The sequence below is a fragment of the Pristis pectinata genome, chromosome 14 (assembly GCF_009764475.1).
Source record: "Pristis pectinata isolate sPriPec2 chromosome 14, sPriPec2.1.pri, whole genome shotgun sequence".
NCBI lineage: Eukaryota > Metazoa > Chordata > Chondrichthyes > Rhinopristiformes > Pristidae > Pristis > Pristis pectinata.
This window is the reverse complement of record NC_067418.1, coordinates 26,352,217-26,366,740: the sequence shown is the minus strand read 5'-3', so window position 1 is coordinate 26,366,740 and position 14,524 is coordinate 26,352,217. Positions and strand designations below refer to the sequence as shown.

The following is a 14,524-nucleotide window of genomic DNA, read 5'->3' as shown; positions in this document are numbered from 1 at the left end:
CCATAACCTTATTCCCTTTTAGGATTCCAGGAAGGAACTGTCACTGTGACTTCACCTCTGAAGTTCAATGACTTTTGTCTGAATTTGGAATAAGGCTGTAATAAAGTCTGAAGCCACATTGTATTGGTGGAACACAGACTGTGCATCATTAGTCAGTAAATGCCAACATTGTTCTTTTACTTAGTAACTTGCTTAGAAGCATGGGTATTCTGGAGAATCGCTCAGCTTCACATAAGAGATTTTCTCAGGGCCTGTGGCCACTTATGCATTCAGTTACATCTTGATATACTTGGAGTAAGTCAAATTGGTTAAAGTGGGTTCCAAGAGAGAGGAGTCAAGATGGATAATCCACTCTGCACCAGTAGCTAAAGATAGTCATAAATACTTTATCTTTGTCTTTTGCAGTTCTTTTAGGATGGGGATATTCATGAAGCCTCCTCTCCTAATAATTCTCGAGCACATCTTTACCATCACGACAGAGCACCTCTTGAGATCCAGCTACTGGATTGTTCTCCCCCATTCTCAATTGTATATGACGAGACTGCAAAGACCTAATCTGTTGATTATGGCATTGCTTAGCTCATTTCTGATATGACGTTTCCACTGTTTAGCATATGTGTGATACTACATTCCGATTAGTTAGATTGCAACCACATTTTTAGGTAAACTATCTCTGCTCCTGATGTGCCCTACTATTCTCAATGAATATAGATTGTTCTGCTGGTTAAAATGTAATGAGAGATACAACAGATTGTGGTTGAATACAATTCTGCTGCTGCTGATACGCCATTCACTCTTGTGAATGCTAAAATTATGAGAAGTTCTAAATCCAAGCAACTTGGAACCACAAAATGCATAAAAGGTCTCCACTTTGTGAAGGAAGGACTTTCACTTCAGCCAACACCGTCATGGACAATTACAATTGCAATAATTAGTGAGGTCGATCACAGGAGTTTGGAGCAAAAACAAACTGCTGAAAGAACAGGTCAGGCAGCATCTATGGAGGAAAATGGACAGTTGATGTTTTGGGTCAAGACCCTTCATCTGGACTGGACTGAAGGAGTCTGGATATACTTAGAGGACAGTAAGAGATCAGGAGGCCAATAACCATGAAAATAAAATAATCAATAAAATTAGATAATGCACTTCACAATGTTTATGCTTGTTATTCTATGCTACTTGATATATTTTTTTTACTACGTTTTGTTGGTGGTTTGGATCACAGAGAAAATTCTGTGTATCAGCACTCTGAGGGAAACGTAAAATAGTGTTTCATTAAAGTCCTGATCTTGCACAAAATAACTGCATATGTGTGTGTAATCTGTTGTTTATATATACTGTAAGCCTTTCCAGATAAGAACAGTATATTACTTTTTCTGAAGGATACTGATGGACCAGATGGATTATAATTTCAGTAGCAGTTGAGCTGAGGCAGGGGTGAAGACAAGTGATGTTAGGAAGGTGAAAGTCAGCAGACAGAAGTGGAGCAGAGTGCAGTTTGAACCTCAGATGAGGCATAAATTAGGACAGCAAGACTGCCAACAATCTGCTTCGGCCTCAGACAGTGACCCGAGAGAGAGATGAAATCACTGGTTATGGTTTGAGAATTGCACAATTAATCATTTCTGATTTTATTCTAAAAGCAAGGAAAGAAGTGATGCACTTAAATAACATTGTAGCCGCATCCCCATAATTTCCCATTGTCCTTTGCTACAGATAATCTATTATGTAGAAACATGATGACCAGTTTGCACCCTACAACTTACCAAGGAGGAAATGACTGCAAAACCAGATAATCTTTTTTTTGTGTGGTTGGTGATGAAGAATATCTGCCAAGGCACAAGAAAAAAATTCTGGTTTCCTTTCAGTAATACCATGGAATCCTTTAGAGCCATAGAAACAGATAGGCAGAGATGTGGTTTAATATCCCACTTGAAAAATGCCACTTCAACAATGCAGCAAGGTCACCATACTGGAAGCAAAAGCCTAGATTATGTCAGCACTGAGTTCAAAGCCACCCATCTGAATGATGTTTCTTATTCTGACTCAGCTAAAAAAAATCTTACAATGTACACTGAGGACTCTTAAAATTTACAGTAATACTGTGATAAATAAATGAAAATGTGAGTTTGCATAAAGTAATATTTGGTCAGGAAGTTAGGACACTGGTAAATATTTATCATCCTCTGAATGCTGAGTCGCTTACCATGCATTGCATGCTTCTGATCAGTCAGTAGTTGAGAAAGAGCCCAGAATGCATCTTCTTCATTCAAATACATCAGTAGAATGGCTGCAAGCTGGCTCATTCCTTGACAGTAGCTCACCTCCTTGAAGAGTAGCATGTTCAATTTAAAATATAACAGGAAGAGGTAAACAATAATAAATTGGATCATAAAGAATTTAATAACATTGTACTGCTTACAGAAAAAGGAATATGCCTTAAACTTCATCAAAAGCATTTAATAAATACTGTATTACTGAGAAAAGGAATACTGTTTTATGGTTTTAGATATGTTATTTACACATGGCTTCAGCTGTTTTATGGCTCCTTCTTTTCATAAGAAACACGGGGGAGTGTGTCTTCAATAAAGTCTCAAACCCAATTATAAACACTCCACTGTTGGTAACCATGTTTTCAGCTGCCTTGGATACTTGAGAACTCTATATCTTCCTGCTTTTTTAAAATACATACTTTAAAACGTACCTCTTTATCCAAGCTTTTGTCATCTCCCCCTATATCTGTTGCTCAGCTTATTGTCAAATTTTTATTGACAACACTAATGCAAAGTGACTTGGGATGATTTGCAAATATAAATGCTGTCTCTCCTGCAGTAATAAAATAATTTCACCTCAAGTCACATCGGACATTCTTTGCGCTGGATTATTTCTCAGCAATTTCTCTGCTGTCTTTATTAAGTTTGACCATGCATTCCTCAAACAATTTTTCTTCCTTGCTCTCAAGGTCAATGGAATTGTTTATTCCACTTTTATTTATCAAATCATAACTGAGACCAAGTCCAAATTGCAGCTTCTGATCTTGTCCCAATACTGCAAACACTGGAAACCTCAAGGATCTACCCTTAGCTACTCTTCTTCCATGCTTACTTGCTGGCTTTTGGCCATTGCTCTAAAAAGATTGAATCAGCTTCCACACTTATGCTGGTTACATACAGATCAATCATTCCGTCATCTCCTTTGACCTTTTGCAGATCCATGTATATCAGATCGCTTCATGAAGATTCAGTCTCAGAAAAATGAAAATTTTCCTTCACTTAAACATTGGATGGACTAAAGCAATTACTTTGCCCAGCACATTTTCAGTTCCCTTGTCATTGATCCCATTCTGGTCATTGTCTCTGGTTTCCCTGGACTACTTGGAATCATAGTATTTTGGAAGTTCCAACCCTCAGAGACTTCACCTTTATTTCTGACCTTGCTTCAGCTTTCACTGAACCCAGATTCATGACTTCACAAGTAATAATGTCTTCGTTGGGCCCTCTTCTTCCAAAGCCTCATCCTCAATATTGCTGGGCATATCCAACCATACACCACAACCCACTTCTTCATCACTTCTGTCCTTGCTGCATTGCACACCTCCTAATTGCCCAATTTAAAATTATCACCTTTGTGTTTACATGTTATAGATTTCATTCTTCCTCATTTTTGTAACTTCTTCAAGCTCTCCAACCCATCCCAAAACTTGATGACCTAGAAATTCAACTGCACCAGAAAACCTGCTGGATTTGCCACCTATGAATAACCTGTGTCAATTTAACCCATCACAGATGTACCTGAAATTTGTGCATGCACCTCATCAATCATCACAGCATTGTGCAACGGATGCCAACCATGTCCTTGAGCAAACTGGTGCTATTGAGAGGGTATAATTTTGGGAGTTATTAACAACAGCTGAACCCAACATTGAACCTATGGATGCCATTAAAAGAAAAGTACTTATAGAGTCCAACCACTGATGAAAGCCATTGAACAGACTTGGAAAACTTGCAATAAACTTGTCTCAAAGAAGGGAGAGTGGGCAGAAGGAAAAGAGGAGGTTATTCTCTCGGCTGGGAGACCAGTTAGCTATTGAGATCAGTTATGAAGCTCCACAGGCAATATGACTAAAGAGGTCAATACCATTAACAAGCATTCAGGAGCTGGTTAAATTGCCGGAAAAATGTTTAATGTTCTCACACACAGTCAAGTTAAAAAATACCTTAGCAAGTCCTATTCCCAATAATGGCACCATCATTCTCCCATGCTATTCCAGTCTACACACTCCATTAGTCCTCTAACAACTATCTTTTTCAATCAAAACTACTACCTAGCATAGATGGCCACCATATCCTCACACATTTATCACTACTGGAAGACAAACACACAGATGTTATAACATACACAAACTCTTAGCCGCTTAACGATGAAATGAAGAGCGGATGATATACTGGAAAATACTAACACATTTACCTTTATCTTGGAAGAAGCATCACACAATAACTGACTGGCAGCAGACATAAGAATTTTAAACAGCCTCAGCATTCTGGAGGAGGGAATGCCAATTATTATTGGGGCGGCTGCCCCAAGTCCTGTAGCCAGTGGTGATCAGCGAAAAGTGAAGATATCGATGTGCTCAATTCTAATCCTCCTTTTCATATCTAATATTCTTCCCCGGTATGCCACAATTATGTCAGATTTAAAAGATATGGGTAGCTATGTTCATATTTTGACCAGTTTAAATAGGATGCAGCAAGGCATCTTTTAGTGCACTCTGGGCTGGTTCATGCACCAGACCATTTGCTTAAGGATTTTGTCAGGTGTCTCCACAATGTTCCTGATTGTTCCATGGGTCTTATTTGAACAGTGTCCACCAGTGATTGCTGGAATCCATTCTGATTGCTGGGACAGGTTAACTTTTGTTCACAAGAGTAAGTTATTGATTCTAAATATTGGCTGAAATATAGTGAGTACAGTGCTCTGGCTTGAGAATAAATGAGTCATGAGAGCTCCCTGGTTGCATAGTATTTGCCATCATTACTTAGTGTTGCAGAAAACTATATTCAAAGAGTAAATATTCTTGCAGCACAGTTCACTTTAGCTTCCTACCATTACCAACAGGCCAACGAGTAATTGAGGATCCCCTTAAATAGTACAGATGGGGTGCTCTTCCAGCTGTTCATACCAGGTTTCCTGCAGGTAGTTCACAATCTGTGCTAAGGTAGTGATGTGGCCCAGTTTGGTAGGGCAAACATTAAAACATGTCAGCTGAGGATTTCTTTCACTATTAGCTCTCAAGCACTAATATAAAACGTGAGACATACTATAATATTGCAATTGTGATGCACAGTTGTAATCCTGATCAAATTATCATCCACGGCATTTAAAAATAATATGCAATCCAATTTCTAGGCTTATGTTCTGTCTGGTCTGTTGTGCATTTACCTCTTTCTTTGCCCGTAGTCTGGAAAACCCACCTCTAATCAGATTTGGTTGTCCATCTTGGCTTCCCTGCTCCCCAATCTGCTTAATTAATCTCCTGTGAAGTGCCTTAGGATATGCTTCTATAGTGAAGTTGTTAATTTTTTTCCTGCCAGAATTAGCAACTTCAGTGTTAAAATTGTTTTTCATTGGATTCAAAGCAAAGTTTTATCCAACAAGTGATGCTGTTGGTTTTCAAATGGTCTGGTGCATCCTGAGGCTGGCAGGAAGAAATGAACACATCCTAAAATAGGGAAAGCTGATAAAGTAGCTATTCCATTAAAAAGAACCAAATTTATTAACAGTGGAGTTAGTAGTAGTAGTTAAAAATACTAACATTTATCATACATTTGGTTGCAACATTAATTTCACATGCACAACATTCAAATCTGCAAAATAGAAACATCTTCATACTCAGAATGAGCTTTGTAACACTGGATTACTTGTATAACATTTATTGTACATATTATTACACTCCATTTGTAAACTAAATTTTCTTACCGTATTGTATACAGAATAGGCGGTGAGTACATGAAATAAAGCTTGCTGTCTGTTTAAAGAAAATTAACAATAATTAGGGGTGATGCAATTTAAATACTACAGCTGAACAACATTCCCTGCTCTTGGAAATTGTCTCGACGACATTAGAAGACTGCTGAAAAACACTACGATGCTGGAGATGCAGATCACGGTTACGGACGGAGCGCAGGTGTTCTGCGAAACAGTCATCTAGTCTGCATTTGGTCTCGCCAATGTAGAGGAGGCTGCACTTGGCTCGCCAATATAGAGGAGGCCACACGTGATCTGCATCTGCCTGTTGCCAGTCACTTCAACTCCCCCTCCCACACTATCACAGATATGTCAGTCCTCGGCCTCCTCCACCCAGGAGAATTCCAAGCGCAAACCAGAGGAACAGCACCTCATTTTCCATCTTGGAACCTTGCAGCCTAACGGCATGAATATTGAATTCTCCCACTTTAAGTAATCCTCACAACCCCCCACACCCACCCCCAACTATGCCTCTTCTTTTCTTTCTTTTCCTAGCCTCTCTCTCTTTTTTCTACCCCTTTTTTTTCCTCCTTACCTTTGACCCATCCCGCAGTGGATCTGCTCTCCCCTCCTCCCCCGCACCTGCCTATTACTATCTCTTACCTGCATCTACCTATCACCTCTTTTGTCCATCTATCATTGTTTTGCTTTTACCTCCTATGTATTGGGCTTCCCCTTTTCCTATCTTCAGTCCTGAAGAAGGGTCCTGACCCAAAACGTTTACCGCCTGCTTTTCTCCACGGATGCTGCCTGGCCTGCTGAGTTCTTCCAGCATCATATTGTCCTTCATCTAGATTCCAGCATCTGCAGTCCTTCATTTCTCTTTCATTAGAAGACTGCTGTATGATTATTAGTAAATCCCAGAGCAAAGCAGAATCCCACCTTTAGTTTGGCATTAAACAGAAAAGATGACTGGGATGGGAAAAATATGAACAATGGTACAGTATGTGTGTTCTTTCCAGGTAATGGATCAGGCATGTAGTTTGAGCATATTAAATAAGGTATTTGAACATGACTATTGCGATTAACTTGTGCACCGAACTCCTGGAACATAGCGGAGATTGTAGGAAGAAGAGTCAGTAAAAAGTATGCTCAACCATATTTACAATATTTTTTCTAATGTATTCTACTGCTTATAAAATGCAATGGAAATTTACCTAGCACCAACCAGTACAACTCAACATTCTGGATTCTTATTCTTACATGAGCATAACTCATGCAGAGGACAGTAAGGAGCATTGGTGCATGAACAGCACATAAACAATCAAAAACAAATGTAAACAAAGTAATTTCCTAGCAGAATGAATAATAATATGCAATATGTAGTATGTAGGTGCATAGAATTTTAAAAATATTGTTAAAAAATGAATTTTTTTTAAACAGCGTATATTAAAGAATTATTTACATTGCTTTTAGCCATTTAGGGACTGGGACTGAAAAGTTAAAGCAAGGCTTAATATAGATACCTATAAGATTTCAAAAGAAAGGAAGTAGCAATCTGAACAAATTTTTTAAATGCAGAGTATGTGCTATCCTACCATAAAATTTGAAACCCTTGACCTTTATGACCCTGAAAAAAGTGGCAGGCTAAATACTAGGTTCCACTGCTCTGATCTTTTGTTAATGGTTCTAAATATTGTACTGAAAAAATATTCTTTGATCACTGCTGAAAATGGGCACTATTTGAAATATGAACATGATCCAGATTACCAAGAATTTCAGACGAGAATCAATAAGCAGTACGAAAATTAAAACACTATGAACATATAATGTTTGCACGGCAGTTTATTTGGTCTGATTTCAAAATGGAAGTTGAGAAACACTGAGAAACTTGAGAACCATGATGGACTCTCAGGGCTGGAATTAAGCCAGTGCTTGTATGTTACTAGCAGAGCCATGATGCACTGCGAGTTTTGCAAAGTGAAAAAGACACTGACCAATGCAAAAGGTACAGCAATGGAAATCAGAGAAAGAGAGAGATACCAGTTGAACAAAGATAATAGCCAACAAATTTGATTCATTTGAGCATGACTATCATGCATGAATGCACATAAAAGGTATTTTACGCAAGGTAGACCTCACTAATGATCATTTCTGTGTGAAACTGTGCCTACCAGGAAATTGACTTGGGCACTTACATGCATGATTCATTGTTTCGCAGCTGACATTTGTCCAGTATCAGTTGTGCACCTAACGACATCATAGGTTGCTCACCTGTTTTTGTTTCAGCATAAATTTCATCTTTTGGTGCAAATGATGACTTTTGTCAAATATTCACAGAAAAGTTAGAAGCATATCATGCAGGGGATCAGCAATGTGATGTCAATTAAAGAATGTGCACTCTAACACTGATGTCTTGCACTTAGCATTTTCTAGCCTCAGTTTCCGAGGATCAAAATAATAGAAATTGCATCATTGGTAGTCCCTCCACATTTTGCAACCTGCTAAACAATCCACATCTGAAATGCAAGCTGCAATCTCTGCTCCATTCGTTATCCTACACCTTAAGGGCTTTGGTTCACTTGCAGCAAAGGACCTCAATGCAGCAGGCCAATCCATAAGGGGTGTCCAGATACGTGCAAGGTGAAAGTGTACTCCCTGCCCCCCTTTTCACTCAACTCCATGACAGCTTTATACAGTTGTTATTTGGCTGCCATGAGGAGTTATTTTAAGGTCTCCTGATTGATGAGATCGCAGCATTGATAGTGAAACAGCATTTATGAAGGCATTGTTTAGATAGCTGATAAATTGCTTGTTACTTTCTCAGTGGAAGATTGTACAGATTCTTGAGATGCTGTACTTTCCCCAGGTCCAACGTATTAATGATGATATACATGTGGGCCTAAGGGCAGTTGCACACAATGCTGTGGATTCATAAACTCCAAGAACCACTTACTCAAACAACATGTAGTTCATTAGTGGACATAAAAGAAAGATTTGCAAGTATATATCTGGTTTCCAGGCAGCAATAATGATACCCTACTTTAAAATAACTGCTTGAGCCAGAATGATTTACTAAAGAAAGGACACTGCAAGCATGCAATAGCTATGGATAGCGGAAAAGAATATTTGTACACACCATGGCATCAGGAGATGTGCTATAAGAAAGGACCATCAGGATTTCTATATTCATTGCACTCAGCTTAATGTTACATTTAAAGCAGTTCACAAGCATGGAACAGATGTGGGATGGTATCAATCCATATTTGAGAATTTAAAAAAATGATGAGGACTTAGATACCTCCACATAATTATGATTGCAATCAACAAGAACCAAGTGGGATGCACTTTGTGGCATCTCAAACATTTCAATTGCCTTCTATGATTCTTTCCTCTTATGTTCACAGCACAGAGAGCAAATGCCTAATCATAAACCTGGCCCCTAGATTAACTCATTTACCATGAACCTTATTTCTTTTATCTATTACCACTTAATTCTACACCATTCGAATAAATTGGCATTGAAGATCAGGTGTAATCATATTTTAACTCTTGCTTTAATGCCAACAATATACCTTGTATGTTGTAGCATATAAACTTGAGCTTCTTTTAGGTGCTTCTCCATGACAGAAGTAACTGATTGACTGGCTAGAAACCTACTGGAGTCTCGAGGGATGGAGGTGGCCCAATGATGGTGTCATAGCTATCGGTTCCTGTCTATTTCCACCACGTTTTCTCATTTGAAAAAAGGGATGTGTTGCTGAATGGAGTTATCAAGAGACAAAGCAGTTTCTTTCACATCTACTTCAAACCTGCCTCTGCTGCTGGGCAATTTGTCAAAGGTTTTGCATAGAACCAGAGCCTGCATTCTCCCCTTTCCCCTAGCTCCATCTGCCCATTACCCCTCCCCCACCTCATCTGGTTCCACCTATCACCTACCAGGCTCTGTTTCACCCCTCCTTCTCACTTCCATATACTTGATATCTTTTCTCTACACTCTCAGTTCTGATGCAGGATCTTGACCGAAATGTTGCCCATTCCTTTGCCTCCACAGATGCTGCTTGGCCTGTTGAGTTCTTCTTGCAGTTTATTTTTTGCTCCAGATTCCAGGATCTACAGTTTCTCATGCCTGCATATGACTGTCCAGCATATTGAAACAGGTATGAAAGCTTTCTAATAATATTTTAACCTAACCTGGCTGGCACAAAACAAATGGGCCTAGATTGGCTGCCTATTTTACAACCCCCAAAATTTATTTTCTATTGACAAGATGAATCTGTGTTGTTGTGCTCCCTTTGCATAACCCAGTTAAGTTCACTCAGGCCTGATTAGCACTTGAGTGGGATGCAACTTGGAAATGCCAGGTGCAGTAGACTTGCTGCTTTGGCAAACATAGTAAAACCAGCAGACTTAAATCAGGTCCCAAATTTCAGTCACACAGTCAACATTTTAAAAATGTAAAATAGACAGTCAATCTAGCTCTGTCACTTTTCTTCCCTGTGAATCATGCTGAAATTTCTTCCAAGATCTCTGTAACATTTGACTGGCATGAGACCTGTGCTATGGAAATTCCCATGAGCACGTGATTAAAGCAGCCATAGAATGAATACTAGATTTTGGCTTTACATTAAACTGTCATGCAAGCTACAAAAATGAAGGTTCAGAACTTCTGCATTTCTGATCTGCTCATATTGTCTACGAGGAATTGAATATTTAGAAGTTTGAAGAATGCATCAAAGTGTGGCATCCAGGAACCACATTATATCATCACCAATGCATGCATAAGGAGATGTGCGTTCCAAATGAATCGCACAAACGGATTTAATTTGAAATGAGAGTATGAAAGGGTTGGTTGCTTTTGTATGTGCAAATAAAGCCTGTAAAGAGCAGATTCTGGAAATTCACCTGTGCAACAGCAATCAAAGCTTAAAATAATTATTAAATACAGAGACAGAAAGAAGAGTAGCAGCAGGCCATTCAGCATTTCTAGCCAAATGCACCACCCAGTATGATCATGGCTGATCATCTAAATTCAGTAACCGATTCCTGCTTTCTCCCCTTAATCACTTTAGCCATAAGAATTATGTTAATTACTTCTTGAATATAGTTAATAATTTGGTCGCAATTCCACAGGTTCACTACTCTTTGCATGAAGAAATTTCTCATCTTGGTCCCAAATGCCCTACTCTGCATCCTAATTCTCAACTTTGCCACCACTAAGAATATCCTGCATCTAGTTTGTCCAGTCCAATCAGGATTCTCTAAGTTTCAATCAATTGGCCAATCTTCTCAATTTCTCTTCCTATGTTGGGTCTGCTATCCCAGGAATCAGTCTGGTGAAAATTTGTTGCACTCCAAAGCAAAAATATCCTTCCTCTGATAAGGTAAAAAAAAATGCATAGAATACTCAAGATGTGGTCTCACAAGGCCTTGTTTAATTGCAGTAAGACCTTGCTCCTGTACTCAAATCCTCTCATTAAGAAGGTCAACATACCATTTGCCTTCTTAGCAGCCTGCTGCACCTGTACGTTTATTTTCATCCACTGGTGCATAAGGATACTGCCACTTTCTTAATCTACTACCATTCAGATAATAACCTTTCTTCCTGTTTACACCACCAAATAATCTCACATTTATCCACATTATATTGAATCTACCATGCATTTGTCCACTTATTCAACCTGTCACACTACAGTCTTTCTGTGTCCTTCCCACAGCTCACACCCTCAGCCAGCTTTTTGTCTTCCACAAATTTGGACATATTTCATTTATTTTCCTCATCTAGATCATTAATGTATATTGTGAATATCTGAGTCCAAGGGAAACTCCCCCAAGGTAAAAACAATTAATTGGGAAAAAGCCAATTTCACTGGGATGAAAACAGTGGGCTGGGGTAAACTGGAATCAACACTTGGTAGGCAAGGCAGTAACTGAACAATGGAAGGCCTTTCGAGTGGAGATGTTTTAGCTGCAGTCTAGATATACTGTCATGAGGGAGGAGCAGGGATGTTTAAGGTGCAGTTTAGATACATTGCAATGAGGGACAAATGGAGATACTTCAGCTGCAGTCTAGATACTTTGCCATGAGGGAGAAGGGTGGAGAAATTGAAGCCAGTGATCTCTGGGTGACCATAAAGACAGGGAACAAAAAAAAGATCAGAAAAAACAGATGCCAGATTCTTCACACAATTGAGAACCAGGCTGGTTAGAGAAATTCAGAGGGACAGTGAAAAATGAAATGAGAGACAAGAGGAAGCGTAAGAAAAAATAGGCATCAAACATAAAAAGGAATTCAAAAATAAATTATAAGCATAGGGATAGGAACAGGGTTGTAAGAGGAGAGTTGGGGTTGGTTAGAGACAAAAAAAAATCTACTCACTAAGCCAGAAGGTATGGCTAAAATATGAAAAGGGTACTTTACATCAGTCTTTACCAAAGAAAAAGTTGATGTTGGAACCTTTACAAAGGAAGATGAAGTTGAGATTCTGGATGGGCTAGACAGTTATGAAGAGGAGGCACTAGAATGGCTAGTTGCATTTGAAGTGAATAATTCACCAGGTCCAGAAGGAATGTATCCTAGGTTACTAAGTAAAGTAAGGGAGGACCTGGCTGTAATCTTCAAACATCTATGGATTCAGGACTGGTGCCAATATTTTATCTTTGTTCAAAAAAGGGAGAAGGAATAGTTCCAGTAACTACAGACCAGTCGGTTTAACTTCAGTCATGGGAAAATTCTAAAAACATAGACAGAATTAGCAATCACTGGACAAGTGTGGAATGATTAGAATGGATTTGTTAAAGGAAAATCATGTTTTTCTTAACTTGACTGAGTTTCTTTGATTATATTTAATGTAATCAAAGTTATGATTATATGATGTAATCAAAGTTATAACTAATAATCAAAGTTTATGTTTAATTTATGCTTTTCTTGTGAATGCTGCTTATTTGATGCTATGTGCCTGTGATGCTGAAGCAAGTAAGTTTTTCATTGCACCTGTGCATATATGTACTTATGCATATGACAATAAACTCGACTTTGACTTTGTCTAAATTTTTAGGTGTAGCACAGTGGCACAGCCAGTAGAGCTGCTGCCTTATAGGTCCAGTGACCCAGGTTTACTCCTGATCTCTGGTGCTGTCTGCATGAAGTCTGTACTTTCTCCCTGTAACCATGTGGGTTTCCTCTGGGTGCTCCAGTTTCCTCCACATCCCAAAAGCTGCAAGTTAATTAACTCCTACCAAATTCTCCCACTCCTCTACACAATAGGGACAATTTACAGTGCCCAATTAATTTACCAACCCACAGATCTTTTGAATATGGGAGGAAACTCAAGCACCAGGAGAAAATCCACATGGCTACAGAGAGAAGGTGCAAACTCCACAAAGGCAGCACCTGAGGTCAGTACTGAACCCAGGTCTCTGGTGCTGTGAGGCTAGCTGCGCCACTCTACTAGCTGCACCACTATGACCCACCTCCCCCCCCCCCCACCCTTACCAAGTGTTAGTCCTAAGACTTCTCAATATATACTACTATCCTAGACTTGGCTGTATAGGCTGAATTTCCAAATTTTCAGATATCACAAAACTTGGAGATATAGTGAGGAGGACAGTAATAAACTTCAAGGAAATATAGAAAGGGTAGTGGAATGAGCAGATTGGTGGCAGATTAAATTTAATACAGAAAAATGACTCATCTGTAGCATTCAAAAGGGAGCTGGATAGCAGTCAGGAAAGAAAAAACATTGTACGGCTATTGGGAGGGGTGGGGCGTGCAAGTAGCATAGAGCCCTGTACAGGGCTTACTCAAAGGGTTAATTTGCTCTCTTCCATGCTCTAGCCATTCTATGATTCTGTGGGAATTACATCAATTTAGTAAATTTGGGCATGATTTTGAGAAAGTTAATCCCAGTCATTTAGACAGCATCTCCTTTTGGTGTGAAATTTTCTCGTATCTTTAACAATCTTTAACAATATTGATCTAAGTAATAACAGGCACAATTCACTTACTTAGGAGCCAGTCTTTATTTATTGCTGAAAGCTCCAAAGCAGCATTATTTAAAGGGCCAGACACATTTCTCTTTGACAAATCTTTCTGAAAAACAAATTGAACCAAATTGGGTTCCCAGTCACCACATCACCAGGTGATTTTCACTGTTTTTTCCATCAAAATTTAGGGGCCAGAAATGCTAGAAATAAAGCCTGCAAGTAGAGAAATGATATAATGATTGTCAAGTGAGAATTGAGTAAAAAGCATGCAAATGACACTAATCAAAAAAAGAGTCACTGTCTTTTTACCTCCTCTTGTCAGAATAATGTCTATGTGGGCCACTTTCCCTTGATTTCTAGGGCTAATTATCCAGATTCAGTTAGAGTAACAAGAAGAAAGGAAGCTGTTTTATAGGCCTGCATACTTTGTCCATTTATATGATGTAGTGAAATTCTGGCTAGTTTCACCTTGGCGGATTTCCTGAGGTTATTACCCTCGTCTTCATCTTTTGATGTTTGAGACTAAGTTGACTAATTTAGCTACTTCCTGCTTAGCAGTCTGGCTGCTTCTTTT

The 14,524-nt window shown here is 39.0% G+C and overlaps 1 protein-coding gene across 1 annotated transcript in view; it reads right to left on the bottom strand.

Annotated features, from left to right (window-relative positions):
* The window catches only part of LOC127577603 (USP6 N-terminal-like protein), a 166,007-nt gene that overhangs the window by 57,038 nt on the left and 94,445 nt on the right, over positions 1-14,524 (bottom strand). The window contains exons 8-9 of the mRNA XM_052028869.1: positions 5,977-6,025; positions 2,207-2,327 (exon numbers count right to left, since the gene is read on the bottom strand). Of these exons, the coding sequence (XP_051884829.1) occupies positions 2,207-2,327; positions 5,977-6,025 (170 nt within the window). The remainder of the gene's footprint in view (positions 1-2,206; positions 2,328-5,976; positions 6,026-14,524) is intronic.